The following is a 17,684-nucleotide window of genomic DNA, read 5'->3' on the forward strand; positions in this document are numbered from 1 at the left end:
AGTAGTTGTGACTGAGACTGTATGGCCTATAAAGTGAAATATTTACTATCTGACCCTTTACAGATATCCTTATAGGGATCTGGTCGACTCCTACTCTAGATGATACATTTTAAAACACATCTTCTTATTTACAGAAGTAAAACATGATTACTTGAATAATTTGGAAAGTACTTTACAAAGAAAAGTTAATCCATCCTTGAATGTCAACAATCCCAGTCACCATTTTGTCAGAAGGCAAATATTAAAATGGAATAAGGGACTTCACTGGTGGTCCAGTGGTTAAGACTCCCCGCTTCCACTGCAGGAGGCACGGGTTTGATCCCTGGTCAGGGAACTAAGATCCCTCACGCCCCCACATGCCGTGTGTGTGGCAAAAAAAAAAAAAAAAATCCAAAAATTAAAAAAAAAAATCCCCCCCCAAAAGGAATAAATGCTATTTCTAATTAATAAGTTGGGGTTCATGCATAATTACACCCAGTCTCCAGAGAGAGCCATTCATTTAGGAAAAGAATAAAAATATCGGGAAGAGCTGGCATACCGTTTAATGTATCCGCCGCTGGCTGCTCCTGTGGTTGCTTGCTGAGGCTGACCATTTGTCACTCGACCTGGCTGCTTAGATACTACATTGCTAGGAGAGTTGTCTCCACCGTCTCCCCATGTTGCCTTATAGGCTTTACTAGACTCAAAGTTCTTTGTCCTATATAAGAGTCAGGAGTGTAGAGATACCAAAAAGCAGGAGAGGGAGAAATGACATTATTAGTGCTTGTTACCTTAGGGATGCCCTAGCACCCTTAGAATAAAAGCTACATGCAACTAGATCTAGATTATCTACACTATGCTCCATCACAATCTGGCATAGGAAAAAGATGAATTGTGTAAGCCCGCTGACATTAAAAACATTTTTTTAAAGGTTAAACTACTGCCACGAAATCTTCAGAGCAGTTAGCAAGTAACAAAATGTAACTATTTGATTTTTCAGGTTCTCCTAGCCTCTGACACTCTCCAGAAAAGAGGTTAATAGACACTAGGAAAAAAATTCTTTAGGAAAGGTGCTCTGGGATGCCTTAAGGGTTCCTTGGAAGCATCTCAAAGGTTGATGAGGGATGGAAGAGAAAGAAGGCTGAGTGGGCAGTACTTAGACCTCAGTTGCTCACTTACTTAAACTGTAGTAGTTTCAGCTGATCTGTTTTTTAAAGTTAGAATTGTGCATTAAATTTTTTAAAAAAGGTTTCTTCGGAGGGGGGTGGTGGTGTGATGAATTGGGAGATTGGGATTGACATATATACACTAATATGTATAAAATGGATAACTAATAATAAAAAAATAAAATTTTAAAAAAGTTATTATAAAAAAATTTTTTTTAAAGAAAGGTTTCTAAGAAACAAACATCATGAAGGAAAGGCAATGAATGAGTTCCTTGGCTACAGTGGTACCAGTTACAAATCATTTGGTTTAGGACTTTTTCATTTAAGAGTTTACTCTTCCACCTTAAAAAAAAACAATGATCCTAAATCCAAGCCTCTTAAAAATAAAAGCATATGTTTAGATTAACTGATATAGCTAAAAATCAGCCAAAGCCAGAATTTTACCGTGGATTTACTACTTAAACTGGTATAAATGGCAAGAAAAAGAACCTAGTAAGATGACTTATAAGTCGCTATTACAAAAAACACAAATAAAACTTTTTCTTACTGATTATTTGGCTAGGTAAAGTTTCAACTCACACAATTTTAGTTTTTGCTTTTCTATAAACAAAGTAGTATATGGCTATAACATTGGTTTCTGATTTATTCCACATGATACATTAATGAGGAAGTTTTGAAATTGCAAAAGCAAAGGAGAGATTTTAGGAAAGCAGTGGCTCCTTTCATAATAGGATCATGTGAGGATTCATGTTTGGCAAACCTAGAATTGGATCTTAGACCTTAATCATCAATGCTACAGAAAGGGTACATATGTTTAATTAATCTATTTAGTTAATAATAAGCCATGTTAAATCCTTCCTGGAACAAGGTGGGATACACATTATTTAGTGCTACTTTTTTTTTTTGGTTGCATCGGGTCTTAGTTGCGACACACGGGATCTTCGTTGAGGCATGTGGGAGCTTTCCTTGCAGTGCGCGGGCTTCTCTCTAGTTGTGGCGTGCAGGTTTTCTCTTCTCTAGTTGTGGAGCGCAGGCTCCAGGGCACGTGGGCTCTGTAGCTGTGGCGCTCAGGTTCCAGAGTGTGTGGGCTCTGTAGTTTGCAGCACGCGGGTTCTCCAGTTGAGGCGCACGAGCACAGTAGTTGTGATGTGTGCTTAATTGCCCCGCGGCATGTGGGATCTTAGTTCCCTGACCAGGGATCGAACCCACATCCCCTGCATCGGAAGGCAGATTCTTTACCACTGGACCACCAGGGAAGTCCCCGATATACACATTATTTAAATGAATATTTATAAATAATTTCTGTTTAGTAAAAAACCCATTTACATGTATTCTTTGTTAATAAGATGCGTCTCAGGCAAAATTCTGAAGCAGAGTAATAGCAACCAAGCAAAATAAACAACATATAAGTTTATCAGAAAGTTAACCAGAAATATTAATAGAAGTAATATAAGATAAGTGAGGCTTTTATCAGTATGTTAGACTGTAAAACAGGTCAAAGATGGAGGGCTGGAATCTAATGTCATTAAATAATAAGACACTGTGCTTCTGAGAGTATTAGCACAGAAGCACTGGGTTGGGACAGACTTGTGGGCTCTTGGTCTAGCAAGGGATATACACATGCTCCAACCTCCTCAACCTTAAGAAATAATATTTGAAATTCCTTCAACTTCTGAGAATTCTTCCTTCAATTAGATATAAGGGACATAAGATGCAAACAAATTGTTTTAACATGATATTGTGAATGAGGTTCAATTAAAGCATAGTTTATAAACAAAGAATCAGACTGGTTATCAAACCCTTCTCTCTTTAAGAGGACTGGATGCTTGATGTTCTTCCAATATCAAGGGGAAAAGGTACAAAAAGCTGACTTGAATTGTCACATTTATTTTCAAAAGGATTAGGGAAAAAAACTGCACTTCTTTTTCATGCAGTTTTGACATGTTCTGCATGTTTATAAAGCAGTGATTTTTATATGCTGTTGATGTCATATCTTCATCCTTGTGATAGTTCCATGTCTCTTTCAGCACCTCTACTCCAGGTAATAATGCCTTCTGCTTGCTCAAGATCCTGCCACATGCTGTTACCCTGGAGCTTCTCCCACTGAGTTGTAAAACCCTTAAAGACACCTGTTTTTAAGGGCATTGTCAGGCAGCTGAGTATCTAATAAAAACAACAATGGTTTTAATCTAATTTGTCTTCCTTCAAAGGGTCTTAAGTGCTTTAAAAGGTAGTATTTCCTAAACTTGACTGAGCACCAAAGTGACCTGGATGATTCTGAATACACAGATGTGTATTTCAGGCTACATTCTGAAAATTCTACTTCAATTTTTATCGGACGGAGCCTGGGAATCTTCTGTTGTAAATATGGTTTTATTTAAATTCAATAGATCATTTAGCTGCCCAACCAGGGAAGAGAAACACTGTTCTAAGAGAATTCCAATCTGTTGTAGAAGGAATATTTTAGATTACTATGGTAGTACACCTTAGTATTACTATATATCGGGACACTGAGGAATTAATCTGGAGGAAGCGAACGTATACACAAGGTTTTTTTTTTTAAGCCACAAGATTTAGAGTAAATTGATTTGAATCCCAATCCTAGACCTGTCATTCAGTAGCTACAGAACCTTATGCAAACTTCCATCTCTGAGCATCTTTTCCTTATTTGTAAAACTAAGATGATAACAGTACTTAATAAGTCACAGGGCTGCTCATAATAGATGTAAAATTGTTCTGTAAAGCATTAGACAAATATTTTTGTTCTTTGGTTTCAACTCAACCTGATCCTTAGTTAAAAGTTCATGTCTTTAACTGCACAGATTACCAATTGGCATGTTTATTCTTATAGCCCATTAACATTCCCTAGCTTTGAGATCTACAAGCAGCCGAATATAGTTGGAATATAGCTATATAAAAAGACATCTAGGCCAGTGTTGTTTCTGGTCTACAGTAAGAAAGAAATGGTTCTGATTTGCAACAGAACTCTTCTGCATAACAAAATTAACAGCCCCTCTGGGAAGAAATTAGATTTCATAATAAAATGCTTAAGCAAATTTGTGGTAGATTTTAATGCAATTAAGAACTCCATCTAGAAAGTTAGATTTACCCCTGACTGTCAGTTTTGAAGAGTTTAATAATCTTTAACTACTACATTTTTTCAGATAAATATCACATTCAAAAATGGCTTGTTTGAAATAAGAATTTGAAATATCCCTTAAGAAGCTGCTATAAATACAGAAAACAAGTATCAGGATATGAACACAGTAACTTTAACAATTTCTTTTTTGAGTTTTGGTTGTCAACATTAGTACTAACTGAATAAAATAGCAAAAAGAAAGCCCAAGCGGGGGCGGGGTGGGGGGGGAGGGGGAGAGAGAGAGAGAGAGAGGGAGAGAGGGAGGGAGGGAGGGAGGGAGGGAGAGAGAGACAGAGAGAGAGAGAGAGGTGATCAGGTTACAGGAAAGAAGAAAAAGAAGGGCAAGAAACAAAGGGTAGAAATCAAACAATTTTCTAACATTTAACCATGGTATTCATAGTCCCCATAAAAATCCAAAATTAAGGAGTCAAACATTATAATAAACAGTAGGCTGACTAGAGGGTTAACTTCCATAAAAAAATTAAGATTAGTTAGCTCTGCATTAATTCAATACAAAACCACAGCAAGCTAACACATGACATAATAGGTATTATGGAACAGATAATAATATATATAAAGAGGGTAAACCCTTATTTAAAAAAAGGAGATAACTAGATAAGGCAACATTTTAAATTTATATCCCACCTTGTTCCCAATGGCATTTAAGATGACTTACATTGGCAAGTAATTCCTCAATTTGGTAGTGGCCTAAATCATGGGGAATCCAAAATCATTAGAAGCAATACTTCAATAGAGGAAATATTGATTCTGGAACCAGAAAGGAGTAGGAAAACTTAACAGAAGAAAGGAAGCTGAAATCAAAGTCTATGTGTTTAGCCTGAATTCCCTTACCTTTGATCAGAACTAGAATGCAGCAATTCTCTACAAAGATCAACCTATTTAAAACTTCTTAGGAAACTTTAGGGGTGTTTTTACTTTTATAATCTTAAATGTTTTTTAGCAAAAACTTAGTATCAGAGCCATTAGTCAAAGGGTGGTATTATAAATTAAGATCCTTTCGTCAATCCATCTTCTGGCAGACAGCACTCATCAAGAACAAATTCACTTTACATTACACACCACAGCACAGCTTTTAAGAGTCTCTACCATTTACAAAATCCATGCACATGCACAGAAAAGCCGTTTGAAGCATCACCTTTAGATAGCAGGTTAACGGCCCAAATTGCGCCACAAGACTGCAACTTACAGTTCCCTTTGATCAGTTACTGAGCTCAGCTTCTGATGTTAAATCTTCATTTTTAGTAAGCATATTAGAAAGGAAGAGATTAGGTGAGAGAATGAAATGCAGAAAACAGTGAATGTCAACCAAACAGAACAGAAGCAGGTTTAGTTTTCAAAACATAATGCATTTAAATTCCTGCCTGGTTTCATAGAAACAACCAACATCTGAGAATCTAGATAAAAAGAAAAACATGAAAACTATTTAAACCAGAGCATACTTCGTTTTTCCTAAGAATGTCTGAATGATGATATTCTGTCCTAAAATTATGAAAATTAACATGAAGAGAAGGCAAATACTTTGTATCTCCAATGAGTAGGATGGAGGAAGCACTCAAATGTTGACTAAAATACAGTAATTCAATATTTATTTTAACTAATCAGAGCTGAATATTTACATCTTAATATGACATAAGATTCAATTGTATAAAACCTGTAGTACCAATCTTCAACTTCTCTAGTAAGTGGTCCAGAAATACCAACCTGTCTTCAAACTACGTACCAATATGTTTGACATTTTAAGCACAGAATGAAGAGAGGCAGGTTAAGACAGAGGAATACTTTGTTTGACAATGGTTAAACTGGGAAATCAGGCAGTTTACTCTTCTGAGACTTCCCATTTTAAACCTGCCTCTTTTTAAACTCGTTAATTAGAATTACGACTTATCAAAGTTACTGACAAAGGGACTTCCCTGGTGGTCCAGTGGTTAGGACTTGGCCCTTTCACTGCCGGGGGCCTGGATTTGATCCCTGGTAGGGAACTAAGATCCCAGCAAGCAGTGTGAGGCGGCCAAAACAACAAAACAAAACAAAACAAAAAAACCCCAAAGTTACTGACAAAGATTAGGATTTTTAATAAGGATCTGTTCTATTTTGCTTTTAGGATTCAAATAGTAGCAAGCTAAAAGAATGACATTTATTCACAATTTTAAAGTTTAATCCTGGTAGTCTGTTTTCAAATTCCAGTAGTCCTTTAAAAAGAATTAGCTAGGGCTTCTCTGGTGGCGCAGTGGTTGAGTCTGCCTGCCGATGCAGGGGACACGGGTTCGTACGCCGGTCCGGGAAGATCCCACATGCCGCGGAGCGGCTGGGCCCGTGAGCCATGGCCGCTGAGCCTGCGCGTCCGGAGCCTGCGCTCCGCAACAGGAGAGGCCACAACGGTGAGAGGCCCGCGTACCGCAAAAAAAAAAAAAAAAAGGAATTAGCTAAAATTAAAATTCACTTCTAATATAGGGTTCTGTTAAGTGAAGCTATTTCCATGTCTCATTAGAAAAAGATCTGCTGATATGGCTTTAATGAATACTACTAAAAAAAGAAATCTCAAAGAACAAATCTACTCAAGGCATTTTCTATATAGTAATACATCTAACAAAAGCAACAACAAAAAGGTTCATTCTTTTCTTGCCAGTCAAGCAATGTAGCATACAGTTAAAAACTCGGGGGCTTCCCTGGTGGCGCAGTGGTTGAGAGCCCGCCTGCCGATGCAGGGGACACGGGTTCGTGCCCCGGTCCGGGAAGATCCCACATGCCGCGGAGCGGCTGGGCCCGTAAGCCATGGCCGCTGAGCCTGTGCGTCCGGAGCCTGTGCTCCGCAACGGGAGAGGCCGCAACAGTGAGAGGCCTGCATACCAAAAAAACAAAAAACAAAAAACAAAACAAAACAAAACAAACTCGGGCTCTGCCTGGTTTTGAATCTCAGCTCTTCCACTTGTTAGTGTAGCCTCCTTATGCCTCTGTTTCCCCATATGTAAAATGGTGATAATAAGAGGAACTATCTCATATTAAGGGTATTGTAAGGATTAAATATAAAGTGCTCAGGAAAGTAAGAGCCTAAATTAATATACAGGCTCACAACTCTCATGAAAACCTTTGGATGTGAGACATTTTGAGCAGTACCACATAATCACATATATCAATATTTCTGCAGTGAAACAGATTAACATTTATGCTAAGTGTAATAAAGACTATTAAATAGCTTCAGTTCAGGTTACATCTTGTAGCCTAATTAATAAGTTGTGGCACTACATTCTGAAAAAAACAAACCTTTGGCTTTCAGAGTTTTTTAGATTTCTAAATGGCAGATAAGAGACTGTGGACCTGAGTTGTTATTACTAGTACCAGAATTAGTACTAGCTTTATACAGAAGACTAAGATACCGTCTCTGCCTTTGAGAAGCTCATGTTATGGCTATTTATATGATAAGCCTAACTGAAACACAGATTAGCAGATTAAGCTTAGAAAGATCACGCCCCTGGCAGGAATGAAAATAGATAAAGCTGAGGACAAGAGATACCATAGAGGGCAAGGACTCAATGGTGTAAAGGAGAGATGGATGGAAGGGAGGCAATTAAAATCGGAATCTTTAAAGTGAAACACTACTCTCTCCTCTTCAGAGAACAAGTGTTCTGTTATAGGAGCCCCTTGATTCCAACTGTTAAGAAGTGCTTTCTTCTCTTGACCCACTAGGAAAGGGCTCTACTGAGGTTAGAGGCTGACGACTGACTGCTTCAGGACCATACTCTACCTTCTCTCTCAGTCTGTCCAAGAAAATCCTGCCTATGCTTGTCTGGGTACACAAAGAAAAATCAAATTAATACTTATGTAGCTCCATTTCCCACTTTCTATGATATCAGACCACCTTAGGATTCACTGCTCTTCCTACTCATCAGAGATAATTTGCTCTAGGTTCTAGGGAGGACTTCCTCTTCCTTGCTCTTCTCTTAATATGTATCTCAATGAAGTTCATTTACTTTTTTCCCCTGAACTCTTCCAAGAGGGTACATAGAACATAGGAGAAAAGTGCAAGTAAGTTTGCAAAACATAGTTAAAAAAAGAGTTTAGATTAAAAAAATCTGTGCATTTCTAACTTGTTTGCTGAAAGTAATCTGCTAAACCCTGATTCGCACGTCACAGTTATTAAAATATGCACTTTTGGAGAGTCAACCAAGGTCTAAACAAGTCAACAGACTTGTCTTTCTTAGCTTCTTATGCCCAAAACAAACACTAAAGTTGACCAACAAGTAATTTAACTCTATTTTCTCCTGTAGAAATGGCACAGAGGATGTTGTCACATGAAAACACTTATCTGAAAGCATGACCTCCTCCATTCCTAACTCCTTTGAGGAGTAAAAAAATACTGAGAGTCTGTAAACCTTCGTATCTCATTTTTGGTTTGCCACACCAGCTGAGACAACTGGATGGAAGCAGTAATGCTTACAAAGTTCTTTAAAAATGAATACTCTCAGCAGAAAGGATAGTCATTCAATCTCCAGACAATGTCATTTCAGCCAAAGGTAAAGTTCAAAGTTGCTTTGTTAATGACTCCTCATCTTTGAATACATGTACTTTTGTCAACACCATGGAGTTTGTTTTACCCAAGATTAAGTAGAGAATTTAAATATTAATAATAAAGTCACTAAAAAGAATGAATTTCTTTCTGTCAAGTATAATCTCATACACTATACACAAATAATTTGAAGGCTTTCATCTCCTAGTTTACTAGAGGCTTCAAATCTTCAGAGTCTTCTTTGATGTTTCCTTCTTCATGTTTGATATACAATCAGTGAATTTAAAGTGAATTTTTTTGACTTACACTTTTCTCTCTAATCTTGATGATAAAGTTATACCCCACAGGCCTAGTTTACAAAAGGTTCCTAACTAGTCTCTTGGTGTGCGGTTATATACCCCATTCCAATCAATCAATCCCTTAGGCTGGCATTCAAAGTTCCTCTATTGCCTACTTATGTATTATTTTCCACTTCTCATCTATATGAATCATGTAGTACAGTTAAGTCAAGCTCCTCTGTAATCTTTATTTAAATTAATTAAATCTTCCACAGGAAATGTCTTCCCACTTCTGTCATGTCCATCCAGATCTTTCTAATCATTCAGAGCCCAACTCAAGTCCTATCTCTCCTATAAGATGGTCTCCAGACCAACCTTTATCAGTTCTATACCTTTAGCCTCAGTTGATATCACATGATCTAGCACTAGATTTATATAGTTTTTACTTTTTGCTATTCTTTCTCATATAGCCAACCACATGGTAAGTCTTTTGAAGCCAGGATCCAAGTCCTTTATTCCCTTGACCATCCCTCATGTGCCTACCACAGAACATGTATTTTGTTAATTCTCCTTATTTGAAAGGAAAAGACACTAATTCTATCCTGCTCTGTATTACCCAGATGTATATTTCCTAATCTTTTCTTGTATTATTATAAAATGAAATTGGGACTTGATCGAAAGATTGATCAAATTTAAGCGATGGTTTGCAGTGAACATGCCCATTTATACAAAAAGTTTGATCTGACTGAAGGAGAAACAGCTTCAGTTGATCTAACAAAGTTCCTTATTTAGGCCCTGTCATACTTATTGGGAGGTGGGGAGGGGTGTGCTCTCACTTTAGATTTATTTGAAAAAGGTCTTGATTTATCAACTCACCTATTACAGGGGCATACACAAAGGCCACAGCACTTGTTTAGTTCTGTTAAAGTCTTCTCTGCTTCTCTCATGTCTTTGTTTATTTGGTCCATGCCTTCTTCTACGCGTTTTAGTTGTTCTAAGAATAAGTTGTGGAAGTTACATTTTGTGTTACATTCATGGTGCCAACCAGAAAACGCCATTATGATGGAACAGCAAAAACTTTAACCTTGAATCCACCAATAACCCATCACAGTGACTGTATCAGGGCCAGATGGTATTACAGACTGCCCACAATGAAAATAGTCTTTCACATACTGATCCTGGGGCACCTGGCCTCTTTCTGACTGTGGAAAGATTTGTTCTAAAGAAATTTGTATAATAGGAGCAATGTGAGAATTGGTTTAGAGATCACTTTTGCAACCAAATTAAGTGTACTTTGACTAGACCAGATCCCCAGCATTTCTATTATTGGATAGGCTCAAAACCTGAAGGCTGTCATAAGATTAATAAAAACTAGACCAGATTGCTCAGGGCCAAATCAAACAGAATGTTTCCAAGCCTGCCTGAATCTGACCTATTTAAGGACTTAACTTGATTTCTGAAAATGATGTAAAAATATCATAATGTCTAGTTCACATATGACCAATACACACAATAAGCCCTGCTACATAATAAACACTTGGTATACAATGGGGTATTGTGGTCCCCACCTCAAATAGGCAACAAACATGATATAATTCAAATCAGCAGAAAAGAAGTAAAATATCACTCTTATCTTACAAAGGGAAGGTACTCCCAAAGGCTTAATTAATTTTATACACGGCTGATTTGAAAAGGCTTTCTGGCATCCTAAATCAAATCAAGAATTTCTGCCAGTGACTGCAACTCACCCCCTTGTTCATCCAGCGTAGTGATAGTCTTGATTCCTGCATCCTGAGACTAAAAGAAGGGAAAAACGCTGAGAGCACAGCAAAATAAAAACAAAACAGAAACAGAACCTACAAGGTCTGAAAAACAGCAAGAGAGAATCATTAGAAACTTAAGTTTCTCAGAGGACTAGAGCTACAGAGGAAACTAATCTCCCCAAACCAACACACTTTAACCTATTAACCCCCCAAAATAAGTCACAAACTCATGGTGAATTGTCTTCCCTGTCATATTCCAATACTATCAATTAGAAAAACAAAAAAGGCCCATTACTGCATGGTTTGACAATTTCAGCAATTGCTGGTTTCAAATAATAAAGCTTATTGATACAATACCCTTCTGATTCTTAACAGTAATTCCAGCCTGTGCTATCAGAATCCCTTCTATACAGTTTCTATACTTAACCTGATGATTAAACACTTTCTTACCTCAATGGCGAAACCCAGGATTCTCCTTGTACTTTCCAGAGACTAGGAAAAAACACAGAGTTTCAGCATTCTACAACAATTACCCGCCCCCCCCCGCCCAAAATCTGAGCACAGGCCATATTCATAATGCTACTCTATTTTTAAAGACTGCCAGTCCATCCACCTATCCCTTTAAAACAAAAAAAGAAAGCTTATTACTATAATTTTGGTTATTTTCTTCCTACCAGATGGTCCTCAAGAGAAAATTTGGAAGGTGAAGTTAATGGGATTTATAAAAAATTTAATGTAAGCAGAAATCTAGGTATATTACACAGATATTAGAAAATTCTGTTAAAATTAAATGTCAGAATTCCTCAAATCTAGAATATCTTTGTTGTAAGTAACTGTTCAGTAATGACTAAAAAAAAAAAAAAAAAACATACAAATTTGTTTTCACTTATTTAGCTTTTTGATGAGTTGAAAAAATAAGGAGCTAGTAATGGCGCTCTAGAGCAAACGCATTCTTTGATATAAAGAGACTAGGAAGGGCTTCCCTGGTGGCACAGTGGTTGAGAGTCCGCCTGCCAATGCAGTGGACACGGATTCATGCCCCGGTCCAGGAAGATTCCACATGCCGCGGAGCGGCTGGGCCCGTGAGCCATGGCCGCTGAGCCTGCGCATCTGGAGCCTGTGCTCCGCAACCGGAGAGGCCACAACAGTGAGGGGCCCGCGTGCCTCAAAAAAAAAAAAAAAAAAAAAAAAAAAAAAGAGACAGGAAGAAGCCAAAATGGTCTTCTAAGAAGGTCCTCTCATCCTTCCACTGTGAAAACTGAAAGAGAATTAATTACTTATTCCAAGTAAAACTTTTACCTCATCAGTAACCTGGTTAGCCCTCAGCTGAATTTCTTCTGCTGACAGATTATCCATGATGAATTAAAACTTGATAGGTGGAGAAACTGAAATGTGGATATTCTGTAAGAATAAGGACACAAAAAACAAGTTTGTTTGAGCAAAGAGTGTATATTTATGGAATTTAGGATACTTGGAAAACACGGTAAAATAGCCTATCTTTATCCCTATCTATTTATCTGTCTATCTATCTATCTACCTATCTATCTATATTTCAGGTGAAGAAATTAAGGCTGAGAGATGGTAAGTAAATGCTTAAATGCTAGTTATTACCAGAGGTGAAACTAAAACTCAGGTTTCAGGACTTCCAGTGAAGCACTGTTTCTAATAGGAAAGTGGTCCTTCTACTTTGAGAAGGAAAGCATTACTAGAAGACAAGCTTCAAGAAACTATTAAAATGAATTCCTGGTTGTACAATGTTCTTTGTACATTGTCTGAATATGGAAAAGCAATAAAGTGAAGAAGTCGAAGTTAGGTAGTGTTCCATTAGTAAAGTAACAAATTCAAAGTCCTGTGCCTGCAGAGCACAGGAAACATTCTAAAAATGTGCCAGTTGTCCCCGCTACTCATTGGAGAAAATGAAATACTTTCATTCTTAACAAGAAAAGGATAATGTTGATACAAAGAGCTCAGAAAAGACCTAGTTTTTAAGAGTAGACTCTCCCTTTCCAATTACTATATGGTTTGTTATTTTAGTGAAGTCTCTAAGAAACTGTACAATTATTCTTCTACACTTAGTAACTTAGTAACTCATAGTAACTCAGGAAGTGATCTCACAGACATTCAAACTGAAACATAAAACTTTTAATAGGTGAAGATTCCAAGAGTCCTGCCTTCCAATTATTAACAGCGATACACTGTTGTATAGTATTCTTCTTTGAGCAGTCATGTGGAGTGATAAGCACTGTGTGACTTACCTAGGTTGTTTTCTTTTTATTACATTTGCTAGCTTTGTTATTAAAAATTTGAAAACCAATTTTACCAACGCCCTTTGTCAATGACACATATAAAAGTGTGGTTCACATTCTGGATTTATCCCCAGGGGACATGTGGCAATGTCTGGAGAATTTTTTGATTGCCAGGAGTTGGAGGGGGTAAGGAGGAGTAATGTTACTGGCATCTAGTTGGTAGAGGCCAGGGGCACTGCTAAACCTCCTATAATGCTCCTTGGGACAGTCCCACAACAAGAATTATCTGTCCCCAAATGTCAAAGTGCTCAGGTTGAGAAATCCTGCCATGGAGTACACTCACTGATGAGCAGGGAACTTTGTTAACTTCTTAGCACTGAACACTTGGAGGGAAAGGATTTTATTATATCTTTGTACCTCTAACACCTAACAGGATCTGACAGTTCGTACCCCAGTAAATGTGTGCTGAATGAACAAATAAGTAGAAAAACAAGATGTATGCTCATTTAAGTGGATCTTAGAAACAAAGCTACATGCAATAGTAGCACAAAGCCTTCAAATAAACACTAGAACCACAAACCAAAAATTGCCATCACATGTATGATTTAGAATGGCCTGCTGGTCACATACAGATCTTTTTAGTCACATTCGTAGCTAACCAACACTTTTATTAGAACCATCTAAACAAAAAGTGACAATATCCCATTCCTAGGACAGGAAGGCATTACATTTAGAGCCTTGTTTATAATTCTACTGTCATTGCTAACCATTTCAGGATTTAATTAAGATTTTGAGCCTTGATTAAAGACATTAATGCTCATAAAACTGTTATTAAAATTATTAAATTGCCAAAAGTTGCAAATTTAATCTCATAGCTTGTATGCCATAGTAGGACTGTGGCTCTGCCAAAAGGTTCATATACTAAGATACATAATCAAGATATAAAGGTCTCTCTTAAATTAAGAACTGATCATTCATTAGATATAAGCATAAACAGAACCACATGCTTTATTACCTTGCTAATTGTTTATGAGACTTTAGCTTTAATCACACATATGATTATGCTACAGTTTCTCTTCTGTCAATCTTTCATAGTTGTAATTATAAAAAGAAAAGGAAGTTGCTTTGTACCCTCCCAACATTTTTGTATGCTTTTCCTTTCTATAATATCCCCATCTGCCTGCCGAGGCAGTCTCGTGCTTTCCCACACAAGGTACCTTTCAAAGCCTGTCCTTCCTAGGTGGTACGCTCCAAAGTTATCTATCCCTCTCATGTGAATCTGCTAAATGCCCCACAGAGCACAATGTGTTAAGAAAAGCAATACACACTAATCAGTTAGTATCTGGAAATGACATCCCGATTAGGTTTTCCGATATAGTATACTATGGGTAGGAAGATATTTTGGGAGTAAGGAAGCTCAGATCTCTCAAATTGTATAATTTTGTAATTCTACTCCTAGAAGTGATTGTTGCCAATTACAAGTCAATATTTGTTATTCTCCTAGTAAATATGAGCAAAACTCCATGTAGTTTCAAAGAGAGGCTTGAATGCAAAACTGACCTCTGTCAAACTTAAAGATTCCAAGAGTCCTTGCCTTTAATTATCAAAAAGGCAGATTAGGGCTTCCCTGGTGGTGCAGTGGTTGAGAGTCTGCCTGCCGATGCAGGGGACACGGGTTCGTGCCCCGGTCAGGGAAGATCCCACATGCCGCGGAGCGGCTGGGCCCCTGAGCCATGGCCGCTGAGCCTGCGCGCCTGGAGCCTGTGCTCCGCAATGGGAGAGGCCACAACAGTGAGAGGCCCACGTACCGCAAAAAAAAAAAAAAAAAAAAAAAAAAGGCAGATATAGCTGGGAAGCAGATGTAAAGAGTCACTCCTGGCATAGCAGTGGTGCCATTTTTTAGGACACACCTTTTAAGTGAACTCAAAGTGCTTCTTTTTTTTCCTCCCTGAGCAGATGACACACAAAACAAGAAACAGACTTCTGTTAAGTTCTCACATGTTTGGCATGCTGATATTAGGACAGAGCTGCCTAAGACTTCTCTACTCTGGAGTTTTGAGGATGTTGAGCACATGATTATAGTAAATGGGAGTAAGTGAGACAAAGCAGAATTGTAAAGGGAAGGCCAAAGAGAGACAAAGAATAATACTCCCTAGGCTCTTTTAGCCTTTACTAACCTGCTCCGAAGTGTCAGGCAGGGTGCAAGCTAGAACTAGCGATATAGCTTTACTCGTATTTATTATCTCCAGAAGTTTTTCTCATGGAGTCAGGAAAGGCTATCCACAATGGTAGAGTAAAGAGAATTAGAGAAGGGGGAGGGGAAGGAAAAATGAAACATTACTTGACACAAAGATCCCATTAAACTTACTTTTCTTAGGTATAACCCAATAGATTAAATGTCTGTGTCATTTTCCCAATGCTCCTGGGAACTTACGCTATATGTGTGCCTTTGAGATGAAAATGCAAGATTTTTCTCAGTGCTTTTACACCCTATTTCCCTTACTATGGTTCATTTGGGCTTACTAGCAGACTCCTAGTTTATCTTTCTTAATTTCTTTTCTATTATAAACCTTGGGGGGAGAGGGGAGGAAGAAATGTTCACTGAGCATGTACTATGTATCATATACCCATCTAAGTTATTTATATATGTCATTATGTCTGTTATACCACTTTATAGGTAGGGAAACTAAGGCTCAGTTTAAGTAAGTAATTTGCCCAAGGTGACTGAGTAAAGAGCAGATTTATTATTCAACGCTGGATCAACTCTGAAACCAAGGCTAGCTCATGGTCTGGTAAATAGTCTTACTGCTGGATGTACCACCCCTTAATAAGATATGAGAACTGTTGAATATAAGAATATAGGCTAAGCACTCTACCTGATGGCTCATTTCAAAATTTCAGATATATTCTATAGTAATACCATGAAATTTTATCTCTTCCACAGACTCAAAGATGGTTAAACTGAAGGAAGAACTAGAAAGACCAGAGTAATCATGGCTTTCATCTGTTTTATAATAATTTAGAACCTAAAAAATATCTACATTAATTTAGAAAATGAAAATAATACTACTGGGAAGAAGGAATACAAAGTAAAAAGGACTCAGAACTTAACAGGAGATCCACATGTCTTCATTGATAAAAATGGAGGGATACTCAGGAAGTAATGAAGAAATAGCACTTTAAATCACTGATTCCTGACAAGACCAATATAAGAATGATTTTATAAAGTATTAACTCAGTTTATACTGGAAGGCAAGGATTTTGCATTAAAATATGCTACCATTAGTTTCCTGCCTATTCCTTCTCTTAAAACATGGTTAATCACAATGTAAGTTGCTCTATGAGTTACACTCATAGTTATTACTGTACTCTTTAACAGTTTGATAAAATTTGCAATTCTCTTTGGCATATTTTGAGTAGACTTTCATGGTAACTAATGTATTTACAATAAGTAGAAACTTCTGTTCAGAGCAGGCTAGCACAGTGGTTGAGTAGTGGGAGCTCCAGCATACAAATTCTGGCCCCAAAAATGTATTTGTTGTGTGACCCTGGGCAAGCTACCGATCCCCACTAAAGTTCAGTGTCTGCATTTGTAAGATAGAGATAACAGATCTATTTCAAAGGCTTTTTTGGTGAAGATTAAAAAAGATGATCCATACAAAGTGCTTAGCACAGTGCCTGAAGCATAGCTGGTATTCAAGTGTTAGCCATTATTTCATATCATTAGGGAAGCAGAAATAGTAGGCAAAACAAAAGTAAAGTAACAATGTTAAATATGAGTGATATCAATGTAAATGCAACTGAAAATAATTGCTACTAAATATTAACTGTTCCATCTGAAGACTAAATTTGAATATTAAAGTTGATGATACTGTATAGGCTATACTATTTTCATGCCAGTCAAGAGGCCTGTGGTTCTTCCACTTAATCAGCTCATGGAAGTGATGCTGGTCCATGAAGGTTACCTCTCAGTACTGGTTAATTAAACTTCACTGCTTGTTATCAAAAAAAAAAAAAAAAATCCATCAAGATGGAGAACTAAACCAAGTTACCGGTTGATAGATACTTATCTAGACAAATACATATAACTTTGCATGTCTAAAAAATTAAAGACTGCCCTTAAATGATTCTTTTTTTTTGGTGAAAGCTGGCAAACACAAACCACAAAAGGGCTTAGGTTATGAAGGTCAGTATATTATACAGTGAACAAAGGAGACTTAAAAAAAAAATCAAATATGTGGTATAATTACCAGAGGGTTAAAATATGGTAGAAAAAAGTCCGGAAGGGAATCATCAAAATATGACCAATGGCTGTTGTGGTATAGTAGAATTAAGAGTGATTTTTCTTCTTTTTCCAATTTTCTGAATAGTTTGTAATGTACTACTTTTAAATTTCATACATTTATTTATTTTTTTTTTCATACATTTATTTTTATTGTAAAATATGATAGTTTATGGCAACCAAGAAAAGAGATTTACAAGACTGGAGAAAACAAGGACAAGGAAAAAATTCTAGACCCTAATTCATAAGCATAATATCAATTCTTAGCCTTTCCTGAGACAGATCTTCCAGTTGGCACATATTCAC

General features: G+C 37.2%; 1 protein-coding gene across 2 annotated transcripts in view; it reads right to left on the reverse strand.

Moving 5' to 3' along the window:
- SNAP23 (synaptosome associated protein 23) overlaps positions 1–17,684 on the reverse strand; it is a 44,019-nt gene that overhangs the window by 3,268 nt on the left and 23,067 nt on the right. The window contains exons 2-7 of one of the 2 annotated variants that reach the window (XM_028495418.2): positions 12,150–12,251; positions 11,301–11,342; positions 10,836–10,884; positions 9,964–10,081; positions 5,667–5,699; positions 539–697 (exon numbers count right to left, since the gene is read on the reverse strand). In XM_028495418.2, the coding sequence (XP_028351219.1) occupies positions 539–697; positions 5,667–5,699; positions 9,964–10,081; positions 10,836–10,884; positions 11,301–11,342; positions 12,150–12,206 (458 nt within the window). In that variant the 5' untranslated portion in view covers positions 12,207–12,251. The remainder of the gene's footprint in view (positions 1–538; positions 698–5,666; positions 5,700–9,963; positions 10,082–10,835; positions 10,885–11,300; positions 11,343–12,149; positions 12,252–17,684) is intronic. The other variant, XM_007104868.4, reaches the window with a different exon arrangement.

The sequence above is a fragment of the Physeter macrocephalus genome, chromosome 11, assembly GCF_002837175.3.
Source record: "Physeter macrocephalus isolate SW-GA chromosome 11, ASM283717v5, whole genome shotgun sequence".
In the NCBI taxonomy this organism is placed as follows: Eukaryota; Metazoa; Chordata; class Mammalia; order Artiodactyla; family Physeteridae; genus Physeter; species Physeter macrocephalus.